The sequence below is a fragment of the Boleophthalmus pectinirostris genome, unplaced genomic scaffold, assembly GCF_026225935.1.
Source record: "Boleophthalmus pectinirostris isolate CB_2022bp ecotype Guang Dong unplaced genomic scaffold, ASM2622593v1 HiC_scaffold_19, whole genome shotgun sequence".
In the NCBI taxonomy this organism is placed as follows: Eukaryota; Metazoa; Chordata; class Actinopteri; order Gobiiformes; family Gobiidae; genus Boleophthalmus; species Boleophthalmus pectinirostris.
In genome coordinates, this window is record NW_026571140.1 from 35,775,591 (window position 1) to 35,797,807 (window position 22,217).

At 36.9% G+C, this 22,217-nt stretch overlaps 2 protein-coding genes across 2 annotated transcripts in view; both read left to right on the forward strand.

The window, feature by feature from the left end:
- Positions 1–2,502: 2,502 nt before the first annotated feature.
- LOC110158812 (pleckstrin homology domain-containing family F member 1-like) lies at positions 2,503–5,909 on the forward strand. The gene is made up of 2 exons (XM_020923328.2): positions 2,503–2,862; positions 4,119–5,909. Exons 1-2 carry the CDS (start codon positions 2,616–2,618, stop codon positions 4,709–4,711), a joined length of 840 nt encoding a protein of 279 aa, XP_020778987.1. The 5' UTR covers positions 2,503–2,615; the 3' UTR covers positions 4,712–5,909.
- A 7,292-nt stretch (positions 5,910–13,201) lies between these two features.
- cngb1a (cyclic nucleotide gated channel subunit beta 1a) overlaps positions 13,202–22,217 on the forward strand; it is a 51,229-nt gene continuing 42,213 nt past the window's right edge. Inside the window, exons 1-3 of the mRNA XM_055154342.1 lie at positions 13,202–13,307; positions 13,779–13,904; positions 16,346–16,524. The gene's annotated coding sequence lies outside the window, so the exon portion shown is untranslated. The remainder of the gene's footprint in view (positions 13,308–13,778; positions 13,905–16,345; positions 16,525–22,217) is intronic.

Genomic DNA, 22,217 nt, shown 5'->3' on the forward strand with positions numbered 1-22,217 from the left:
CCTGGACTAAACCTGAACTAAAACTGGAAAAAACCTGGGCTAAACCTGGACTAACCCTGGATTAAATCTGGCTTTAACCTTGGCTAAATTCGGCCTAAATCTGGACTAAACCTGGACTAAATCTGGATTAAATTTGGATTTAACCTTGGCTAAATATGGGCTAAATCCAGACTAAACCTGGACTAAACCTGATTTAAACCTGGACTAAACCAGGAATAAATTTAGACTAAACCTGGACTAAACCTGGATTAAACCTGAGCTAAACCTGGGCTAAATCTGGACTAAACCTGAACTAAACATGGACTAAACCTGTGCTAAATTTGGACTAAGCCTGGACTAAACCTGGACTAAATCTGGACTAAACCTGAACTAAACGTGGACTAAACCTGTGCTAAATTTGGACTAAATCTGGAACAAATATGGACTAAACCTTTTTATCACAATAACAACAAAAACAGAAAGCATGATTCAGTAAATCAAAGTCAGAGGCTCCTGAAAATGAGTTGTTTAAATCCATTTTATTGTATTTTTTCTTGAATTTTCAGACAATCTTTAATCTTTTTTGGCAGTGTTTACTAATGTTTGCATCGTGTCACCATGGTAACTGCTGAACATTCTGCCATAGATATACAAGGAGAACGCCCCCAGTGTGATATCAGTGCAAAGTTCAAGAGCCTATGATTCTTTGTGGTGCAGCTTGTTTTGCCTTTTCAGGAATATCCATGATCCATTCACCGTCTTCCAAAACCATAATGATACTTCATAGGCCGTGTTTTGCATCAAGTTTCAGTGTTATTATCTCTCCATTGTCTCTGTCTTTGTTTTTGTTTGCCTCTTTATCTTCTGACATTGATACAACCTGAAACTAGGGCATGCCCGCAGAGATTTTGGGCCCTGATTATAAAGCAAGTAGTTTCCGTTTTTCTGTGGTATAGCACCGTAATAATCTAAAGTGAGTTTTACGTAGAGTTGGGTGATATGGCATTAAAATTAATTGTACTGATCAAACGCGAATTTTGACATGTTTTTCTTTTCAGAATCTAAATTTATGAATCATTTGATCTTGATTACAAATTTCAAGTACTGTAATGGAAAAAATTGTCCAGGTTTTTTTTTTCGTTGATGATTAAACAATCTCATTCTTGAGGGCCCATGTTACACTATTTTCCAAGGGCGTAGGTTTGGTTTCAGTTTTGGTGGGGACATTATCAGCTCACCCCCGCCCTTGAAACCAATTTATAGTTATTTGTACTTACTTCTAGGTTGCTTTACCAGATAATAGCAAAGTAGAAGTTTGTAGCAGATTTCCCTTTGCTTGTTTTATTTGTGAGGTCATGTCGATACAGTTTTCCATGGAATATTGTCAGTAGAGTCCGGCTATTCACAGTGCACGAGTAGGGCTCCATTTGGGAGGTGCACTTGTGGTGATAGTCGCTCTTTTTCCGCAGTGACTCATTATAAGCAAGTTTAATTGAAGAAGACCCAGGACACGCTGGAGGGACTGTGTCTCTGGGCTGGCCTGAGAATGCCTTGAGGTCCCCCGGAAGGAGCTGGAGGAAGTATCTGTAGTAAAGGAAGTCTGGGAGTCCCGGCTTAGACTGCTGCCCCCGCGACCCGGCCCTAGCCTGTTTCATCAGCCGGTTTTACTTTGTTTCACTTCGTACAAACCGTTTGATCTCACAGCATTAGATTTCATTCGCTCGACAGTAGGCGGGTACTTTTTATCATTTAACCGTGATGTATGTAATGTGTCGTGACGTATGTAATGTGCTGCTAACGCGGCTAACTGGTATATTTCCCAAATCCTGTAGGAGGAAGGCCAATAACGTCTTTCCCCTTGATAAAATTCACCAAACATTCTCTTTATTCCGGCTTTAAATCCTCGATCTCAGGAATCATTGCCAACACAGAATGCATGGCTCTTTGCTGATTGGCTGGTCCCCGAACTTGCTCTTCCAGGGTTCTTGCAAATCGTCTAGTGTATTCTGATTCCTGACCTATTCGCTGGAGAGAAATGAAATTGAGTGGAGGAACTAGGTGGCACCAACCTGGCTAACCCTGCCCTGGATATGCAGAAGAAAATGGATGGATGGAAAAAAAATAATAATAACATTCTAACATGTCTTAAAGTAAATTTTTGTGTAATATAGGATACTTAAACTTTGATTTATTGCCTAGTTTTTATCAAAGCCACCTTACAAATGGTGAAGTGTCTTGCCCAAGGATACAACAACAATTTCAATGCCATTAGCTGTGACCAAATTCCCCACTTCATGTTTTTTTTTCTCTAAACAACCAGTAAACAGACAATCTTCCTGCTGGTAAATAATTTTTCCCATTTTTGCCTGGTCTAATCGCAAAGCCCAGTGGAAGTACCTGGAAATACTTGCATGCATTTACTTATCAGCCTTCACTGTAAAAGACACACCTCTTTCAGTCTTACCAAACCGGTTCTTAAAAAGGAAAAACCCTATTTCGTCACCACAGTCATTAAAAAGCCACATGCAGCTGTGACCTGCCCAGACAGAGCGCTTCACACATCCAGAGCGACAACACACACACAACTTTATCTTTTTGGGACTTTATTTGCTTTGTTACTCACTGAATCCAGCACCATGACCCAGCAGCTCTCCTTCATGGCGGAGAACCAGCGCCGGATTGAAGCGGTGCAGAAGTCTTTCGGACCGACCGGCGCGCGTCTCCAGGACCCGGGCCGAGTCCTGATCGGGGAGGGCCGCCTGATGAAGCAGAGCCGGCGTGGACCCCAACCCAAAGCCTTTTTCCTCTTCAACGACTTGCTGGTGTACGGCAGCATCGTCATCAATGGACGCTGGTTCAAGAATCAGAACATCATCCCTCTAGGTGAGAATATGTGCAGTGTTTGTGGTTCTGTAACAATGCATAGTGATGTTGTGTTCATGGGCAAGACACTTCAGCTACTTTTCCCAGTTAAAATGACCCAGTTAAGAGGACTTGAATTAAGTTTTATCATGATCTGAGTAAATTTCACTTAAAAAGTAAAATTATTAAAGACTTTTTGTACTTAAAATATGAAAATACATAGCCTGGTTTGATCCTGGTTTAGCTCTGATATAAGCTTGGTTTGGTCCTGTCCTTAACTAGTGCTGGTCTAGTTCTGGTTTAGTTTTGGTCCTGGTTTGATCCTGGTTTAGTTCTGATATAGGCTTGGTTTGGTCCTGTCTTTTTCTAGTCCTGGTTTCATCCTGGTTTCGTCCTGGTTTCGTCCTGGTTTAGCTCTGATATAGGCTTGGTTTGGTCCTGTTCTTTTCTGTAGATAATTTACTTGTCAAGTTGAATCGACTCAAATAAAGTAAAATATTCTTAATTTAAGTATTTTTAACTTACCTAGATATTGGTTCTTTCCTGTGTATCTAGGTCAGTTAGTGTGACTTGCTTGTTTTTAATCTGCTTTTATTCAGCAATTTGACTTTTAAAAAAAGCAAGAATTATGTTCTCTTCCCTGCTCATGTTAATTCAGAGTTTTAGATTTTTTGAGTAATTGTATTTTATCTTCTCCACTGCAAAATAAAAATGGCTTTGAATATTGATTTCATAACTTAAGTATGTCTAGATAGACTTTTAATCTATGAAATTTAACACAAAAATAGCCCTTCAAAATCCAAACTTCTTAGAGAGGAACTGGACGGCCCATTGTTTGTGGTTGTACTGATTTAATGCATACAAACATAATTCATTCATTCATTTTATTTGTTTGAGCGTCGCACAACAAAAACAACAACAATAACAAAAACAAGGATATGTACCGAATATGTAACAAATTTAAGTTTTTCAGAAACTAAATACAAGTCAAAAGAAATAATTGATCCGTGTTAGGCCCCAAATAAAGAGTCAATCAGTCAATCACTCAGTATAACTTCATTAAATTCCCATCTAGAGGGAATTTAACCACATTGAGCGGTTAATATACAAAAAGAATTGTTGCTTTCAGTGTGCGTGACAGCGGATCTATTTGCTTAAGATGTACCAGTCTGATAAGTCAGGTGGTGTGCCTTATCTGATTACCAGGGCTGTTTACCGTTGTTGTCTTGTTATCAAACATCTTCAGTGTTTTAAACTCGTCTTATTTGTCTTTGCAGAGGACGTTGAGCTGGAGGACCTGGAAAATGGTTTCCAGATGAAGCACCAGTGGTTGGTCAAAACCCCCCGTAAATCCTTCTACGTCTCCGCGGCCTCCCCGGAAGAGAAGCAGGCATGGATGGAGCACATCGAGGTGTGCAAAGCTCGCCTCCTCCAATCCAGCGGCCGACGTGCGAGCTCCATCTTCGCCGTCACCTGGATCCCAGACCCTGCCTCTGCCATCTGCATGCGCTGCTCCAGGAAGTTCAGCATGACCCACCGCCGCCACCACTGCAGGAAATGCGGTTTCCTGGTGTGTGGAGTGTGTTCCAGACAGCGCGCTGTGATCGGGAATCTCCATCCCACCAAGAGGCAGAGGGTGTGCGGGCTGTGCCATCACAGCCTGAGTGAGAGAGAGGAGGACGACGGGAGAGTCCGTGGAGACAGCACTGGACTCCGCTCTGATGAAGACGAGCAGGCCAGCATTGAAGATCCATACTATGAAGATAACAATGAAGACGACTATCACCCCGTTAACTGGGCTGACAATGGGATGGACTCTTTCGCCCCTTATGTTTATCTCAAACCTGAGCATGTCTGGCCTCGTCTGTGAAGAATGTGCATGTTTGTACTCATAACAATGAAGGATTCTGCCCATTTGGCACTTTTGTGCATAAGTAAATTGAGCAAAATTTAAGGATATAAAGTAATAGTCAGAAAACCTTGAAGGGGCACTATCTGTGTTTCTTGATCTGTCAACAGTTGTTATTGCTTTGTCTGGTATGGTCCACAGCAGAGGCGGCGTTAGCATTAGGCAAAATGGGCAGCTGCTTAGGGCCCCCAAACCTGGAGGGGCCCCAAAACAATTGCCCTCAGTGCCACTAATGACCGTGGTCTCAGAGCAATTTGATTTTCTCTCAATATTATTAAAATTAAATGAGAGTAGTTTACCTTTAAACAATAATCATAAGAAAAATTATAATAATCATATATAATTGATGTAAACAAAAATGTAATTGTTCTAGCAAAAAATAATGATTATCTAGTAGGCGACCGACTAATAAGACAAGTTTCCAATCCACCATAATTCAAATAGAGATGTACAGTGGGGAAAAACAGACAATAACTATATTTAAAAAATAAATAAAAAATTGTGCATTATAGTGAGGGCCCCCAAAATTGCCCACATTAGAGTATACATTTCTTCCATTTAATCACATTACTGGCATTTTAATTGTCAAAAAATACTTTAATGGAGTCACCTACTCGTCTTACTGCTTGGTTTTATCAGTTTTATGCTATTTTGTGGTACATTCCAGACAAAACACGTTGACGGAGAATAGAAGATATCGAATCCTCCACATAAAACATAGTGCCCCTTTCTGTTTTCATCTGATTTTCTGAATATGTGGCACGAGAATGCACTTACAGACTGCTATAAGATTCATACCTCTGAACACTGATGCTGCTGAATGCCTCCTAAAACCTAAGCCCAGGACAGACCAAGGTGAAAATCTGAAGGACAAAATAAATACACTTTATTTTAATGTCGTTTAGGCACCGTGTGCAATATTAACCATGGTATTAAGTTACTTTAAACTGTAATTAATGTAAAAACAATCTCTACTGTACATAGTTTATTTATTTTCGTATGTGTAATGTGAAATTTTCATTGTTTTGAAGCACCTTTAATAAGAATGTGAAACTTCCATGAAACATCTTTATGTACTGTCATGTCATGTAATGTTACATGAACTATTGTATTTGCTTCAGACTCTATTTATAACCTTAATAAACATAATGAACTGTAATCAATTTGCCTGTTTTTGTTGATCCCTATACATATATATATATATATATATATATATATATATATATATATATATATATATATATATATATATATATATATATATATATATATATGTAACTTTAAATCACACATTTTGTTTTATTTTCAAGTTGACCTAGACCTAAATAAATCATATAATAAAATATTATGTATGTCTAAGAGTCATCAGAGTTATTAAATTATGCAACCATAATTAGGGAAATTTCACTTAGGTGGTGTATCCAGGGCACTTACTGTCAGTGCATTACCGTACGGACGGTAAACAAATTTCTGCTAGATAAAAAATCCAGCGTCATGCCTCTTCTCTTCTTCAGCTCTCAAACTATTACAATTTATTTTACTGCACCAGGAAGAACCCAAATGAAAGTGTTTAAACTCTTGCTTGCAATTCAAGTCATGCAAGTCCAGTAAAGAGCTTGAAATGGTACAAAGGTCAGAACAGCCAGAGGTTAAAAAAAAATGATAAAAGATATAAAACACAAGTCCAAGCTTTGCCAAAACTACCTCAGGAAAAAAGAACAAGATAGTAAAGCTTGAAAACATGGAGTGTCCAGCACAGTGTCCAGACTTTAACCTCATCGAGCTGGTTTGGGATGAACTGGACAGAAGAGTGAAAGCCAAACAACCTACAAGTGCCACACGTTTATGGGAAATTCTGCAACAGATTTGGGAAGAACTTTCTGAAGAATATTTGATTTCTGTTGTAAAAAGAATGAGCCACGAGCGTGTTCAGCTGTTATATCTGCCAAAGGTGGACACTTCCATCAATCAAAAGTTTAGAATACGTTTTGGTCAACAGTAAACAGTAAAAAACTGGAAAAAGTGTTGTGTTCTAACACTTTTTACCGATAATGTACAAGTGTTGTGTTGACAACAGTTGCTCGATATGGTTTAATGCATCTAATCAGGTTTATACAGACCTGATGAAACTATGAGCCAATGTCTGTGGTTTGACCTGAATACTTAAAAGACAGCATGCAATTGTTCATGTAAAAATATGCCTAGTGCTTTATCAATGTGAAACTGACCGATATTTGTCAAATGTGGGTCTTGTGTATTTACATCTTAACCTTTGCAAAGTGTGTGTTTGAACTTTGACTAACCTGTGTACTGTTTATTCACTGCCCAGTATAGTGTGGGAATGACAAGAGCTGACGGACAAAGAATAAAAATCGTGTTGAAAACCTTAATCCTTATGAAGTATTTACTGAATAAAAATTAATTGGCCCTAAGATTGAACCTTGAGGGACACCCTTTCATAATACATTTAAAAGTTATTTGTCTCACATTATCATCATCACAAGGTATTATTGACAAAATGTTATTGCATTGGTACACTCTGTAATTGTTCTGGTGAGGGAATGCTCATCTATGTGGAATAACTACATGTTATTGCTTTACCAAAAACTTTCCACATTATTAAAATTATTATATTTATTCGATTACAGATATATTTTTTTTATTGCTAGACTTACACTGAGTACGACTATATCGTCTTCAAAAATCTGACCTGTAACTTGGCATGGTGGCATCACCTGCTTGTCTTTCAGATCAATAGATAAGTTTAATGCCATACTCTGGAACATTCCACGTAAAGCAATACGATTTATTTTCTGAGAAGCAAGGGGTGGATTCTTCATCAGAAAAATGACAAAAAAGTGTTAAAGGTGAAATGGTAAATAGCATTATGGTGGAAGAAGTACTCAGTTGTGTTATTTAAGTTAAAGTGCAGATACTTGAGCAAAGGTAAAGTAAAAGTATGACACAAAAAATCTACTTAGTATTAACGTAAAAATGTACTTAAAGAGTAGAAAGTAGAAGTAGGCGACTTTACACAGACTGTGAGATCTAATAAGGCTTCAAATGTAGTAATTTAAATAAAGTTTTGTGATGAATTTTGTTCAACAGAGACAATTAAATCAATAATCTTTTTTTTTTTTTTTTTTTTTCTAGCAGTTCTTTTAGTATGTTTGCTCAAACTACACATGCATGAAATGTAAACCCCTCAACCTTTTCAGCAGGTCTCAGACAGTAATTAAAAATACTTTTCACTTTTTGGTGCAACTCAAAAATGTAGTGGACTAGAAAGTACAAATACTTTTTCTCAAATGTAAAAAGTATCTGCTTTAAAATGTTCTTAAGAAAAGTACAAATATGTAAAATTTAGTACAGCACTTTACTACTTTTACTTTTATACATTTCACCACTGGCAAATAGTTACATAAACAAGTGATACTGGTGTGAGTATTAGTAATTATTGTAATTATTATTATTATAAACTAAACTTTTGTGTTATTTGCTCATTGAAACTTGGACAGAATCCAAGTATATTCCAGTAACAAAAGGATTTTACTTAGTCATCTTCAGTTTATCAGCTAAGAGGAAGAGAAGTGTGTGTGCGTGTGTCTGTGTGTGTGGGTGTCTGTGTGTGTGTGTCTGTGTGTGTGTGTGTGTGTGTGTGTGTGTGTGTGTGTGTGTGTGTGTACAGGGTAAATATCTGACTATGATTGTTGTGAGTTTTTTCCACTAGTGTTACCATAATGATGATGTAAGATGACTGAAATATTCTAACCCTAAACAAACAAAACACTAGTTCAAAGCCAATGTTCGATCTTTTTGACCTCACCAATGAAAACTTTAAATCAGAACCGGGACTATACGTAAAAACCACCAGTACCTTTCAAACTTTATACCCCCCCTTGGGTTTTCCAAGCCCATGAACTTCTGATGCATACAGGTACTGGAGGTTAAGTGATGGTGGCAGGTCTGGTGATATAAACAGAAGCAGCAACAATGTCCTGAGTTTCAGTTCCTGACTGGTGGAATTTTTGGATGTGTATGTTCTTTCTTTGTCGTATGGGCTTATTCTCTGAACTGAGCTCTCCACATTTATGAATCTGAGACGGCTCTCACTGAAATCGAGAAAATGCGGAAAGTCATGACAAATATTTTAATCTGATCGATCAATGCGTCACAAGAACAAGTTTCCCGGTCTGCAAATGCACAAAGTTCTTATCTTCTGCATGTTTTTCACAAACAAAATATTCTGTATTTTCACTAAAACAGCCTGAAGTACATCTACAGGTTTCGCCATGTTTGTTTTGGTTCATTTGGATGCTTTACTTATGGCTTCTTATGCACAAAACTAAATGTTGTTCTGTGATTGATCCACCTGCTCCTGGGTGAATTTGAACCTTACAGCGAGTCTCTGAAGATGGATTTTTGTCAGTTTGTGAACTCATCAATATCGCAGGAATCCATCTGTCTGTGCAACGTGAGGGAAGTACAGGACCTTTAATGGAGTCTCTCATTGTTCTTATAAGATTCATCAAATGCAGTGAACAAAAACGCTTTGTCGTTAATTCTTACTTTGAGACTTTACTTCATCAAATCAATCCAACAAAATTAACATATGTAACTTCCATGTTTCAGGAGCAGTGAGTGTCTGCATTACAGCTTGCGATGCCTGGGGCTCCTTCTGAAAGTTTAAGTGAAAAAAAATCTTGTTGTTTATTAACCTGACCCTGTCCTCTGCCCCAGTAAACACATTCTGTAGACCTAATATTTCTTCTCTTGTTTCGTCCCCTCTGACTTGTTTTCTTACAGAACAGCACACCCCTATTTGAGTGATTTACAGGAGAATCGGACTCATGGACTCAGACAAACACGCACAGAGCCGCAGAGGATAGTTATTTTACTTTACAGTCTGTGTTGACAGAGGAGGGAGCTGTCAGACCGGTCGCTCTGTGAACACTGGAAACGTGAGCTCACCTGTGTCTTTATCAAATGTCATCGTTATCAGCTTAGTTTTCTGACTTAAAATTTTATCTTCTTTTACTGCTACTAATACAAAATTATTACCACAAACCTTCGCTCCTGTTGTTATTTTCTTGGAGCAGAAGCTCTACTCTGAGCTCAGTCCTTTTCTCTAAAGTTCTTTACAAACACAAGGTCAGCAGTACCCACCCACATCTAGAGTTTATCCACCTGCACCCAGCACGAGGCCTATATGGGTTTGTTTGGTGGATACCTCTGCCGCCACTCCACAGTCTTAGTATTACTTCATTTAATTTCATTTACATTAAGTTACTCACAGCACACATACTTTAATTCCTTTATTTAGACTTATATTCTAATTTGGGTGCACACATTTTTGTTAATATAAAGCCGGATTATTTAATTACGCTTGTTCTTTTTTTGAACCGCACTATTTAGTTTGTTCATTTGTCTAGTTTGTTTAAGTTTACTTTATTATCACTATTATTTTCTGTATTATACTTACTTGCCTTCTTGTTACTTAGATTTTTTATTAAGTTAGTAGTTTTAGTTCATTATTTAGTGTAATTTTCCCCTCTTGTGTTCAGTTTTAGTTGGTCCTCATGTATTTAAACACTGTTCTTTGTCTAATCGAGTTTGTCTTGTTCTGTTCAGTTTGATTTAAGTTACCACAGTTGTGCCTGGCTTTTTGTTCATGATTGTTCTGAGCCTTTTGTTAATTTACTTTTTTTGACTTTATTAAATTTAAACTTATTTTTATTCCTTGTCTTTGCCTTTCTGTTTGATCCACTATAGTTCGCGTATGGCTATGTTTGTACCTATGACCAGTAACCCTAAACTGAGCTGAGGTCTGGTTTGGCATTTATGTTTGTGAAGGTACAAGCTACAGTAGGTGCTTTCAGTCATGAATCTGAGTTCATTCTTAGATTACAGCAAATTATTAAGATGAAGTTCAGTTTCATTTAAATGATTTGGAGAAATGTACCTATAACAGACCAGTGTTTAGATGAAAACTACACTACTGATCAAAAGTTTTAGAACACCCTAGTTTTTCCAGTTATTTATTGCAACTCAAATCATGTAAGTCCAGTGAAACTTGAAATGGTACAAAGGTAAGAACTAACAGACAGAGGTAAAAAAAAAAAAAAAAAAAAAAAAGATAAAAGATACAAAACACAAGTCCAAGCTCTGCCAAAACGACCTCAGGAAAAAAGAACAAGATGGTAAAGCTTGAAAACATGGAGCGTCCAGCACAGTGTCCAGACTTAAACCCCATCGAGCTGGTTTGGGATGAACTGGACAGAAGAGTGAAAGTCAAGCAACCTACAAGTGTCACACATTTATGGGAACTTCTGCAACAGACTTGGGAAGAACTTTCTGAAGAATATTTGATTTCTATTGTAAAATGAACGAGCCACAAGCTGTTATATCTGCCAAAGGTCGACACTTTCATAAATGTTCAACAGTGAACAGTAAACCGTAAAAAAATAGAAAAAGTGTGATGCTCTAAAACTTGTACATGTATCATTTACGAAAAGTCTCTCCAGTTCTCAGAATAGACTCGGCCCTTTCACTCAAAGTGCTTTAGAGTGAGTCAGTTTGAAGTGTTGCAGCTGATGAGAAAATGCACAACTTAGGACTTTTCTGAAGACGCAAAATCAAAAAAATTCTCAGAGATCTTGTTGTTGCTTTGTTTGACCTGAGGCACGGTAAAATGCAAACTACATAAATAACTTACTGTGACTATTTACTTCAAAACCAGTTTGTCTATTTCAGGTTTGAAGAGAAGGTCTGTGCATTGGAAAAAAAAAAAAATCAGCTGTGGACTTGCTTAAATTTTACAAAAAAAAAGAGTCTTCTGAAATACATTTTTGAGACCATGTTTTTTATTTGTTGTTTTATACAGCCATACAAACCTTTCCCTTTTCTTGCTTTACACATTAGCGCTTTTTTAGACAATTGAAACTTTAATCGACTTCATTAAACCACTGCGTTTCACACAAAGAGGAAGGAAATGACTTACTCTCAACATTCTGGGTATGAACAGAAGATAGTTTCTGTTCCTTTTAAGAAAAAATAAGGTACTGAAATTATTGTGAAATCATGTCATTACTTATTTTAGAAAAACACCTAAACTTTGTAGCTTTTGGTTTTTCACGTTGTGCTAAAGTTCCTGTTTCCTTCTTCTTTATTATAACTAGCAGCCTTTATTTCTCCTAAGTCTCCTTTTTTAGTGGCATTCAAATCCATTTAAAGCTGCACTGTGTAACTTTTTCATTATATGTTATTTATATCATTTTTTTGCCTGGAATATTCCACAGTATGACATTAAACAGCTCTTCTTTAAATTTATTCAGTTACAGGTGGTTTTATATCTCAAAAATACCTAGAAAAACAGGGATTCTGACTGTGAGCAGATTGCCTCTCCACAGGTCTGACCTGTAATTTGGTCCAGTTTGGTCTCCATGAAGATAGAAAAGTTTAATGCCATACTGTGAAGCATTCCAGACAAAACAATAACATCTCCATGAAGAAAAGCATATGACAGACCCTCCACGATAAAAGTTACACAATGCACCTTTAAGTAACAAATGACTTTAAACCAGGCGTCACCAAACTTTTTTCTCTGGGGGCCACATTATTGCTCGTGACTGTGTTAGGGGCCGGGGTCATGTCAGGCATATAACAGAATTGTAAGACCCTGATGACGCAGATTATATTCTTTGAAAACTGCCACACTTTCTTTATATATCAGACAAACTGCACAGGTCTTACACTGAACAAAAAATAAGAGCGGTGGTCCACTGTTCTTTGAAAACTCGGCACTCTCTGTCAACTTTTCACGCTTTAACACTCGCCATTTTGCTGTCCTTAACTGCACTACAGAACTCTGCAAGTGCGTTGACTCTCACTTCTTCTTCAGCTGATGAAAATTCTGCAGCAAATTTATTGAAATATAAATATAAATACTTCAAATAAATATCTTTTTTTTAAACTGAAATCAACAAAATACAAGATGCAGACGTGTTATTATTTGCCAGAAGTAATTAAAAAAAAATAGGCCATGACAACTTTTGAGGATTGCGTCATAGGGCCAGTTCAAGTGGTGGGGGGCAGAGGGGCTAGGGGTCGGTCAAAGGGGTGTGGTGGGCCGGAGTCAGCCCGCGGCCCTTAGTTTGATGACCCCTGACTTAAACAACTGTATTTGTGTGACATAGAATATAATCTTTACTATTAGTGTCTAAGAATAAGGTTTTGGATGGTCTCTGATTCTGATCAAGTATTCTCAGAAGTACTGTAATTAATTAAATATGTATTAGTCTGCAACAATTAAATGAAATATGTTTACGTGTTGCATTTGTATTTTTGTTTGCAGATTAATTGTACATTGTAAGATTTTTTTGTGCAGGTTTCGTTGTTCGTCGCTAGAGGGCGCTGTGGGGTTACAGTCCAATGTTTTTCTTCGGGGAATTTCCGAGTCTTTTGTGATCAGTCTGTGATTACTTTTTTTTAAGTAAGTTATCCTTTAAATGCATGATAGAGCTAAATTATTCTCTGACTGTGGGAAAGACTGACTGGCGTGAGTAGTGTTGTGTTTTAGTTTTAGTTTTTTATTGAGTGATGCAGAAAAGAGGGAGGCACTGTTACGTTAGCTTACAAGTGTATCATGTGTTCAGAGACTGTTCGTATGTTGTTTTTTATGTTTTTTATTTTATTTTTTTTTTTTTTAACTTTTAACTGTACTTTTCAAACCCATGAATTAGCCTATATAACAAGAAATGTTAAAAAAAAAAAAAAAAAAAAAAAAAAGATATCTAACCAACCAAGTTAAAAAATATTGCGCTTGATGTACCATTTGACCCAAAAGTATGTATTTCCCTCCACAAAATGGACATTTAGGACATTATTTAGCCTCAATTTGCAGACATAGCAATTTGATCACCTCTAAATCACGCTGACATCAACATTACTAGTAACGATAATAATATATATTGTGTTTTCCTATGTTACTGCACACTCTAATAGGCTTTTAACATGTTTTAATTTCTAGATACATCCAAAGAGCAAAGACTACCTGCAAACTGAAGGAAAAGCCCTCAGTTTTTTCCATTCAGCTCAGTTCCCAGACCATAATTCAAGACAAGACACAAGCATGTCTGTCAACTGGCTTCTACAGGTAATTATAGTAATTAGACTAAAGTTGAACTTCTCCACCAGGAAACAATTTTAAAAACAACACACTTCTTGCATTGCTGATAGGTGTTTTCAGATTATAGTGTGTGATAATTATGGCTGGGTATCATTAAGAAGTTGCAGGTAAGATACATACCTAGATACATAGGCCACAATACGTTTTTCAATACAGTGCACTTGATACGTTATATTTCAAATCAGTTCTATAAGCTTCAATAAAAAACAAAAATCACAGCTAAATCATGGCTGTGATACTAGTCTTTATAAATATGAAAAACGCCCTTTTTACGCATCAAAACAGTGAAAAAGTCAAATGTATGACATAAACAAGTTTCCTTCCTCTAAACCAGCAACACAATAGTACCTCTTTCACAAAGTAATTTTGTAAAATATATAAAAAAATACTCTTGGCAATGTAGTGATATAGCCTGATTCATCTGACCTCGCAGCATTAGGATTCGTTCGCTCGACAGCTACTTTTTTTATTTAACTAATCGCTGCTATTTGGTTGTGAGGAAGAAGAGCAATAACGTCTTTCCCCTTGATAAAATTCAACATACACACAACATTCTCTTTGTTCTGGCTTTAATCCTCGATCTCAGGAATCGTTGCCAACACAGAATGTCTGTCTTCGTCTACATCCGTCTCGACTGCTTTGTTTACTGTTGTGCTGTACCACAAAAGGGACCCAGACAGACGCTTGAGTTTGACGATATGGCTTCACAGCTCTTCAATGATTGGCAGGTGTGCGGTCGACAACTTCCAGGGTTCTTGCAAATTGTCTAGTGTATTCTGATTCCTGACCTAGTCGCTGGAGAGAAATTAAATTGAGTGGAGGTGGCACCAGCCTGGCTAATATTGATACAGCAGCCCACGATATCAACACTGTATAATCAAATTAAACTATGCAATATATCGATATTTCAGTATTTTTGTTGTACTTGCAGATGGGTGATAAGTCACTTTTATTACATTACCGTCCATCTGTCCCCATCTGTATTAAATATAATTGGCTTAAAAAATGTTATGTTGTCATTTGAAACTCAGGTTCATATCACATGCTTCATATTGTATTTGACCAGTGTTTCCAAACCAAACCCTATCTCCTCGTGTTTGTTGTGGTCTCCCATGCTCATGTTTTGGTACCAGTTTCCCTCTCAGATCAGCCCGCTGGTTTGAGTCGGCCTAAAGCTTGTAGCATGGACTCGAGGAGGATTATCTGCTAACGAGGTTAAGTCCACATCAGCGAAACGGAGGATTGAGGAGCAGTGCCAGACCTGACCCCGTGGAGAGGTCTGTGCAGAGGGAAGCACACTCATTATAGACCACAGACACTTCCGCCACTGGGGCTATCCTGCTCTAACCTACATTAGCTACTTTTCTTCAACATTGTTTTTGCAGGGAATGTCAGCCCCCTGAACTGAAGGGTTACCAATTCCAATCTTTATCAGACATTTTCTATTTTTGTCAAGGCTTCCAAACACACAGACAAGACATACAATTGTAAAAGATGCGTATCCAGTGAAAAAAAAACACCGTAAACAATGTTCTAGTCCTGGTTTAGTCCCAATTTGGATGTTTGGATGTGTTTTGTGAGTTTATATGTAACCAGTCTATCATTATGAACACCTAGGACCAGGATAAAAACTGAAATTTGCTGTAATTATGTCCAATAAATATGCACTGTCCCAATCAAATAAATTCATAAAATAAGAAAAAGTCATGGATTGTTGTTTTTATTGATGGCTCTGTAAGTAGTTTTTTTTCTCAATCTTTTCAAAATGTATTCAAAACAAAATAATGGAACCTAATGGGGTTGTAGAAAGTATTGAAAATCAGATGCAAATCTATACTAAAACTAGTATCGAAACTAGAAACAGGTATTGATTAGGGATGTAATATATATCCAATATAATATCCAAATATCCAAATCTCTCAGTACGATATTATCACAATATGCATCACACAGTATGATATTTATTGCGATATAATTGTATATAGGACAGTATTTTTGCTTTTAAATTAACTTGACAAGATTTTGGTGTGAATTATTTCCGTCATAATCCCAAGAATTCAAGTAAAAAACGTATTTCTTCATGTTTGCACTGAAATGAATCATGGGGTATGTATTTTCCAATCTTTATAAGCTGTTGCTACTATAAATGCATGCATTAAAGCAAAGGAACTTGTAATTCAATATATTGTGACAGTCCGAGGATATTATTGTGAGACTTCTGACGATACAATATTATGATATTTCGGTTTTTGTAACATCCCTGACAAAAATGAACCTTTCCTGAATAACTTTAGAATGATATTGAGCTGTATCAGAACAATTATCATTATTAATCATAACAATTATTATTATTATGATTAGGTTTCACTACTTTATTATACACATTTGTATCTGTTTGTCTTTTCCAGAGGCGTCCCTTGTCTGGATCTCTGGGAGTTTGGCCCCAGTGTCCCGAGAGTCCCCCTCTAGTCCTGCTCTAGTCCTCCTGCTGTAATCCGGTTATAGTCCTGGTAATCCTGCCCGGGCTCTGGCTCTGGTCTTCTCCTCAGGTCTGTTTGAGGGAGGCAGCTGGACCCTCAGGACTCAGGTAGGACCCCCCGCTCTGACCACACCCACCTCCATAACACCATACAGGCTTTTCAAGAGTACTGGGTTATTTTGACTATTCAGGTCCCAGTCAAATGGCAAAAAATAATAGTTAGGGCTATTTGGAAACCGTATTTAATTGTATTTTTTATGACAAGCATAGCAATTGTGAATAGATTTCCATTTTTAATATAGGATTCTGTTCAAAGTGCATATTATAAAACACATCCAGATTGACAAAATTAACTAAAAGTCTGAAATATGAACTGACAAACTACAGGGTTAGCAATTTTACGCAAATTAAACCAGGATATTTTGTTATTTGTGAAGGAAATTATCGTGCTTTCAAAATTGCAGCCTTTGTGATTTGCTAATTGAGTCCATTCAAATTGCGATTTAGATTTGATTGTGATTAATCTTGCAAAATCAGGACAATTTAAGAAGCGAAATTAAGATGGCTGTTTATGTCTCGTTAACTTTCAGGCCACATGCCAGAGGAATAGTATCTTACATTACGGGTTTGACTGTTGTTTAATTGTTAAATTGTGATATTTGATTTGATGTGAAAACTATACCACACTTTTATAAATTATATGTTTATAAATCACAACATGAAAAAATATTTGACACTTTCACTCACTGATAATTTCTTTAAAGAAGTCTTCATTCATGTCAGGCATTTTTATTTTACTATTACCTAGAGATGTAACAATAACCAAAATTTCGTGATATCGTATCGTCAAAAGTGTCACAATAATATGGTGGACTGTCACAATATATTTAATTACAAGTTTCTTTGCTTAAATATATTTTTTTATAGAAGCAACAGCTTATAAACATCAGGAACTACATATCCCATGATCATTTCAGTGCAGATAACACGAAGAAATATGTTTGTTACTTGAATTCTTGGGATTATGACGGAAATAATTCACACCAAAATCTTGTCAAGGTATTTTAAAAGAAAAAAGTGTCCTATCTGCATTTATATTAGCTTCTCCAAAATATCCCAATAAATATGGTGAGATGCATATCATGATAATATCGTACTGAGAGATTTGGATATCGTTACATCCCTACGATTACTTGTATAATACATTTCCATAACTCTATTTTAGTAAGAAACCATCATCATCTGCTAAAGTATTTTTAGTAATTAATCCAACTTTAAAATATTTGCTGTATCATGTTTACTTATTCATACTCCTTATAGTAATTATTTCAATACAAGTTTAATGTTCATCCCCTTAACTGTAAATTTTCTGTGTTTTCTAAATCTTTTTAATTAGCATTCTACAAAATAAGTAATATTTTTTATGATAAATTTGTGATCATCTGGAGCCAGGAGAGTATCTATTAGAAACTGAAGTCAAATGTGATAGTTGTATTAGTTATATTTTTGTTTCCATTTCACATTTTCACATTTCACTATTCACATATAATTTAAAGAAATAAACATGGAAGTAACTAGCTGAAAAACATATATTTATCACAAACTCATGTAAAAAAAAAAAAAGTGTCCAAAGAAAGTTGCTTATTCTTTACCAATTTCATTCCCTGTGATAATTGGATTTTTCTTGTAACAAGTGAAAAGTTTAGGCTAGAATATTTTACGTATCATTTGGTTCTTGGTTCTGGATCATTTGCCAGCAAAGATCTGTATGAGTACCAAACAAAAAAACACTTTGCAAGTAAAATAAAATCTTAGGGAAAGTTGTAGGCACTAGTTTATTGCTACTAACTTGATTTCCACCAGTAGACCAACTACAGAGACAAACCCTTGTAACTAGAATAATAAAGACAAACATGGGGATAATAACTGGAGGACATTTTGCTTGGAGGAAATCCTTTAGTGTTTGAGCCTCATAAACTGTTTAAAGACCTCTTAGATTATCTGTAAATGAGCTCAGGCTTTTGTGGAGCTCCTCCCTCTTGTTTACATATGATCCATACATACTTTCTGACCTGGTGCCTGGGACTTGTCACTGAACTTTGTGACCTAGTAATGAATGCTTGGTGCACTGAGTTAAATGATAATATTGAAGACTATCCAAATAAATCCTCTTCTCCATGAAAATGTTATTGTTTTGCTTGGAATGTACTTGTCAATCCTTCTACACTGTTTAAATCCAGAAGGCTCTGAAATTGGACTATAGATCTTGAAAATCCTCCGTCCAACTGCATTTAATTTGTTGCACGTGACTCTCAAATGCTGAAGACACCTCCTCTCGAAAGCTCTTGTATCATTCAGAACAAAATATAAAACTTCTGTTACCAGATGCATGTCAAATCAGGGAGACAAGATACGGTTACAGACCCACTCGTCTTTTTCTCAGTGTGGTTCTGGTAGCCAGGCTGTCTACACCTAGTGCCTCCTCTCAATTTCATTTCTTTCCAGCGACTAGGTCAGGAATCGGAATACACTAAATGGTTTACAAGAACCCCATATGTTGTAGACCGTGCACCGGCCAATAAGCAAAGAGTTGTGGAGCCATGACGTCAAACTAAAGCGTCTGTCTGGGTCCCTTTTGTGGTACAACACAACAGTAAACAAAGCGATGGATGTAGACGAAGACAGATATTCTGTGTTGGCAACGATTCCCGAGATCGAGGATTTAAAGCCAGAACAAAGAGAATGTTTGGTGAATTTTATCAAGAGGAAAGAAATTATTACCCTTCTTCCTACGGGATTTGGCGCCTTACGTATGTCATAAAATAGCAGCGACTGGTTAAAAATAAAAAAAACTACCCGTCTACTGTCAAGAGAACAAATCCTAATACTGCGAGGTCAGACAGATCCCACGAAGTGAAACCAGCTGACGAATCAGCCTACGGTTCTGGCTGACCAGGTTAGGAATGCACCCCTGTATGGCATTAAACTTAGGCTCTCTATCTCCAGGGAGACAAGCATGTGAAGCCACTAGACCAGTCAGGCAAGTCTGCTCACAGTAAGAAAGCACGTTTTATTTTGTTCAGGATTTTTTCAGTAGTAAAAACACCTTAAATAAATGCTGGATACGATTAATGCCATGCTGTGGAACAAAGCATATCATCTCCATGGAGTCGCAGATGGTGGACAATCTGACCAGAAAAGTTTCTTTGTGCACCTTTTAATAAAACAAACATAAATTAAAAACAATATATACTGTGTACTGTATATATATATTGCAATGAAACATGTACTTCAGTAATGGAAGAAATTCCCCGCTAATTCAAATAATGGACAAATGCATAAAAGGTGAATATGTGAATTTATTGATCCACTGTAATTACCGTTACCTAATCAATTTAAAACATTTATATAATACTGGAATAACTTAGTGATTCATTATATCTTTGGTTATTGTGTGACAGCCAAAGTGAAAGAGCTGATTTTAGCACTGCGCTGTGGTGGGACCAAACTGGGCTTGGATTTAAGCCTTCAGCAGAGTCCAGCTGTGAATCTGCTGCTTTTGATCTGTGTGGGAGTCTCCTGTGCACAGAACATCCTGACAGACCAACCTAAAGCCTAAAGACCCAAAGCAACATTTGTAGACAGAGTAGGCAGAAGCTTTTGTACTTGTATTTACTTCCCTGGCCTGTTGGTAATCTTAAAGTCCCATCAGCTAAACAACCAAGAGTTTTTATTTGAGCAATACTTTATCTCATTTAATAAATTTAATTTTAACAAATTTCATAGGGTCCTCATAGGGGTGACAGTCACTCAGGTGATTAGAATGCTCATCCACTAAGAATGGTGGTTACTGCCGTTGTGTCCTTGGGCACACAACGTTGGTCCTTTCTTATGTATGAATGTAGTGTGAGTATCTGTCTGTCTCTTCTGTCAGTCTGTCCCAGGGCAGCTGTGGCTACAGAAGTAGAGTGGATAATGACAGTGTAGTGCTTTCAGAGGCGGCCATTCAAATCTGAGCACAACAAACGTGTATTTTGAATGTAGTTTAAAGGTGCACTGCGAACATCGAAATGTTATTGCTTTGTCTAGAATGTTCCACAGTATACATTAAACCTATGTGTCATAAGGAAGACGAGCAGGTATCAACACTATGAAGGAATTCTTATATTTTTGAGCAACAGAAATACACGTGATGAATAAATGCTAGATAGAAGTGTTTAATGTCATACCGTGGAACATTCCAGGGAACGTAAGTAAGGAACAGGCCCTCCAAATCCAAATCCACTTTATTTATATAGCACATTTTATTTTACAAACAAAGCAGTTTCCAAAGTGCTGCACAGAGATCAATAAAATGAAGACAACAAAAAGGTAAAACCATAAAATCATAAAATAGCAGTAAGTAAGTAAAACAGATAAAATAAATAGAATAAATAAAAGACAGAGAGGACCACACAACTCACGCGGTGTTAAAAACCAGAGAGTAAAAGTGGGGGCTGTTCGGACATGGGGGAGCAGAGCTTTCCAGAGTTTAGGGCCAGCCACAGAGAAGGCCCTGTCCCTCTAGATTTTAAGTCTCGTTTTAGGCACCACGAGCTGGAGCTGACCCACAGACCCCAAAGTGCGCGTGGGCCCTCCACCAGAAAATTTGCATAATGCACCGTAAAAATATTTTAATGTGTGATAGTTGAAATAGCCCCATCCTGGTCAGCTCCTATTGGCTAGAGTTAATGTTGACTTGGCGTCTTGTTTGTATTAACCTATTACCCCGGCTCACTGGTCTAGCGATTCCTAGTACAGTCGGCTATATCAGTATCCAAACAGAGCAAAGCATCATGGTCTATGTAGCTGCCGTATACTGTTCTACTGCTTTTATGTCCAGGATCTTATTACTGGATAAACTGTAGCTTATCTTCACCAGTTTTGATAGGTACTAGTTCATGTTACATTCATGTTGGTGCCTTCTTTCTTACATTTTCTTTTTAAGATCTGCATTTTTACAAATTGAGATCTATTTCTATGCAAAGGGCATCATACATTACTGTAACTGGAGTGTGGCACCTGTTGGTATCGACTTGGACTTAGAGAAACTTTATTGATCCACAAGGGAAATTATTTGGACACACACACTTATCACAATATAATATAATAACAACAATCAAAAATATACATGGTAATAATAAATTAAAAATAAGTAGCAAAAGTATATCGCAATTTCCACTAACCCATATTCGGTGGTGTTATTATTTTGGTGGAGATAGACCAATCTATTAAATCCTCTGAATAAACTAGACTGTAGTTCTCCTTTGCATTTCACCCATCCTTTCAGGAGCAGGATTTTCCCAGTGCTGCCCACTAAAATCTTACTTATAATATACTTTCCCACTATAGATTAGTGCATTGTATAAATAGTAACTGAGTTTATAGCTATTTCATATCATAGTACATATACAAATGGAGTCCAAACTGTCTTGATTGACTTCTACAATTTGGTATTCCCCATTAAAAATATAATTGTTGAGTATATATAAATATATATATATAATGTACAAGTATATGTGTAATTGTATTATTTTTGAATTTCCTTCGGGATCAATAAAGTGCATCTATGTATTACAGTGATACAGCTGTACTGGTCTAGACCTGGCTGAGATTAGGGTCACTCTCCGTCAGTCTTAACTCAAACTGACACTGATCCTAAATGACTACACTCACACCACTGGGCTGTTAGACTCTTTATAGTGTATATGGGGTATATAACAGTTGTATATAGCTTGTCTAGAGGCATAGCTTTGCCTTTT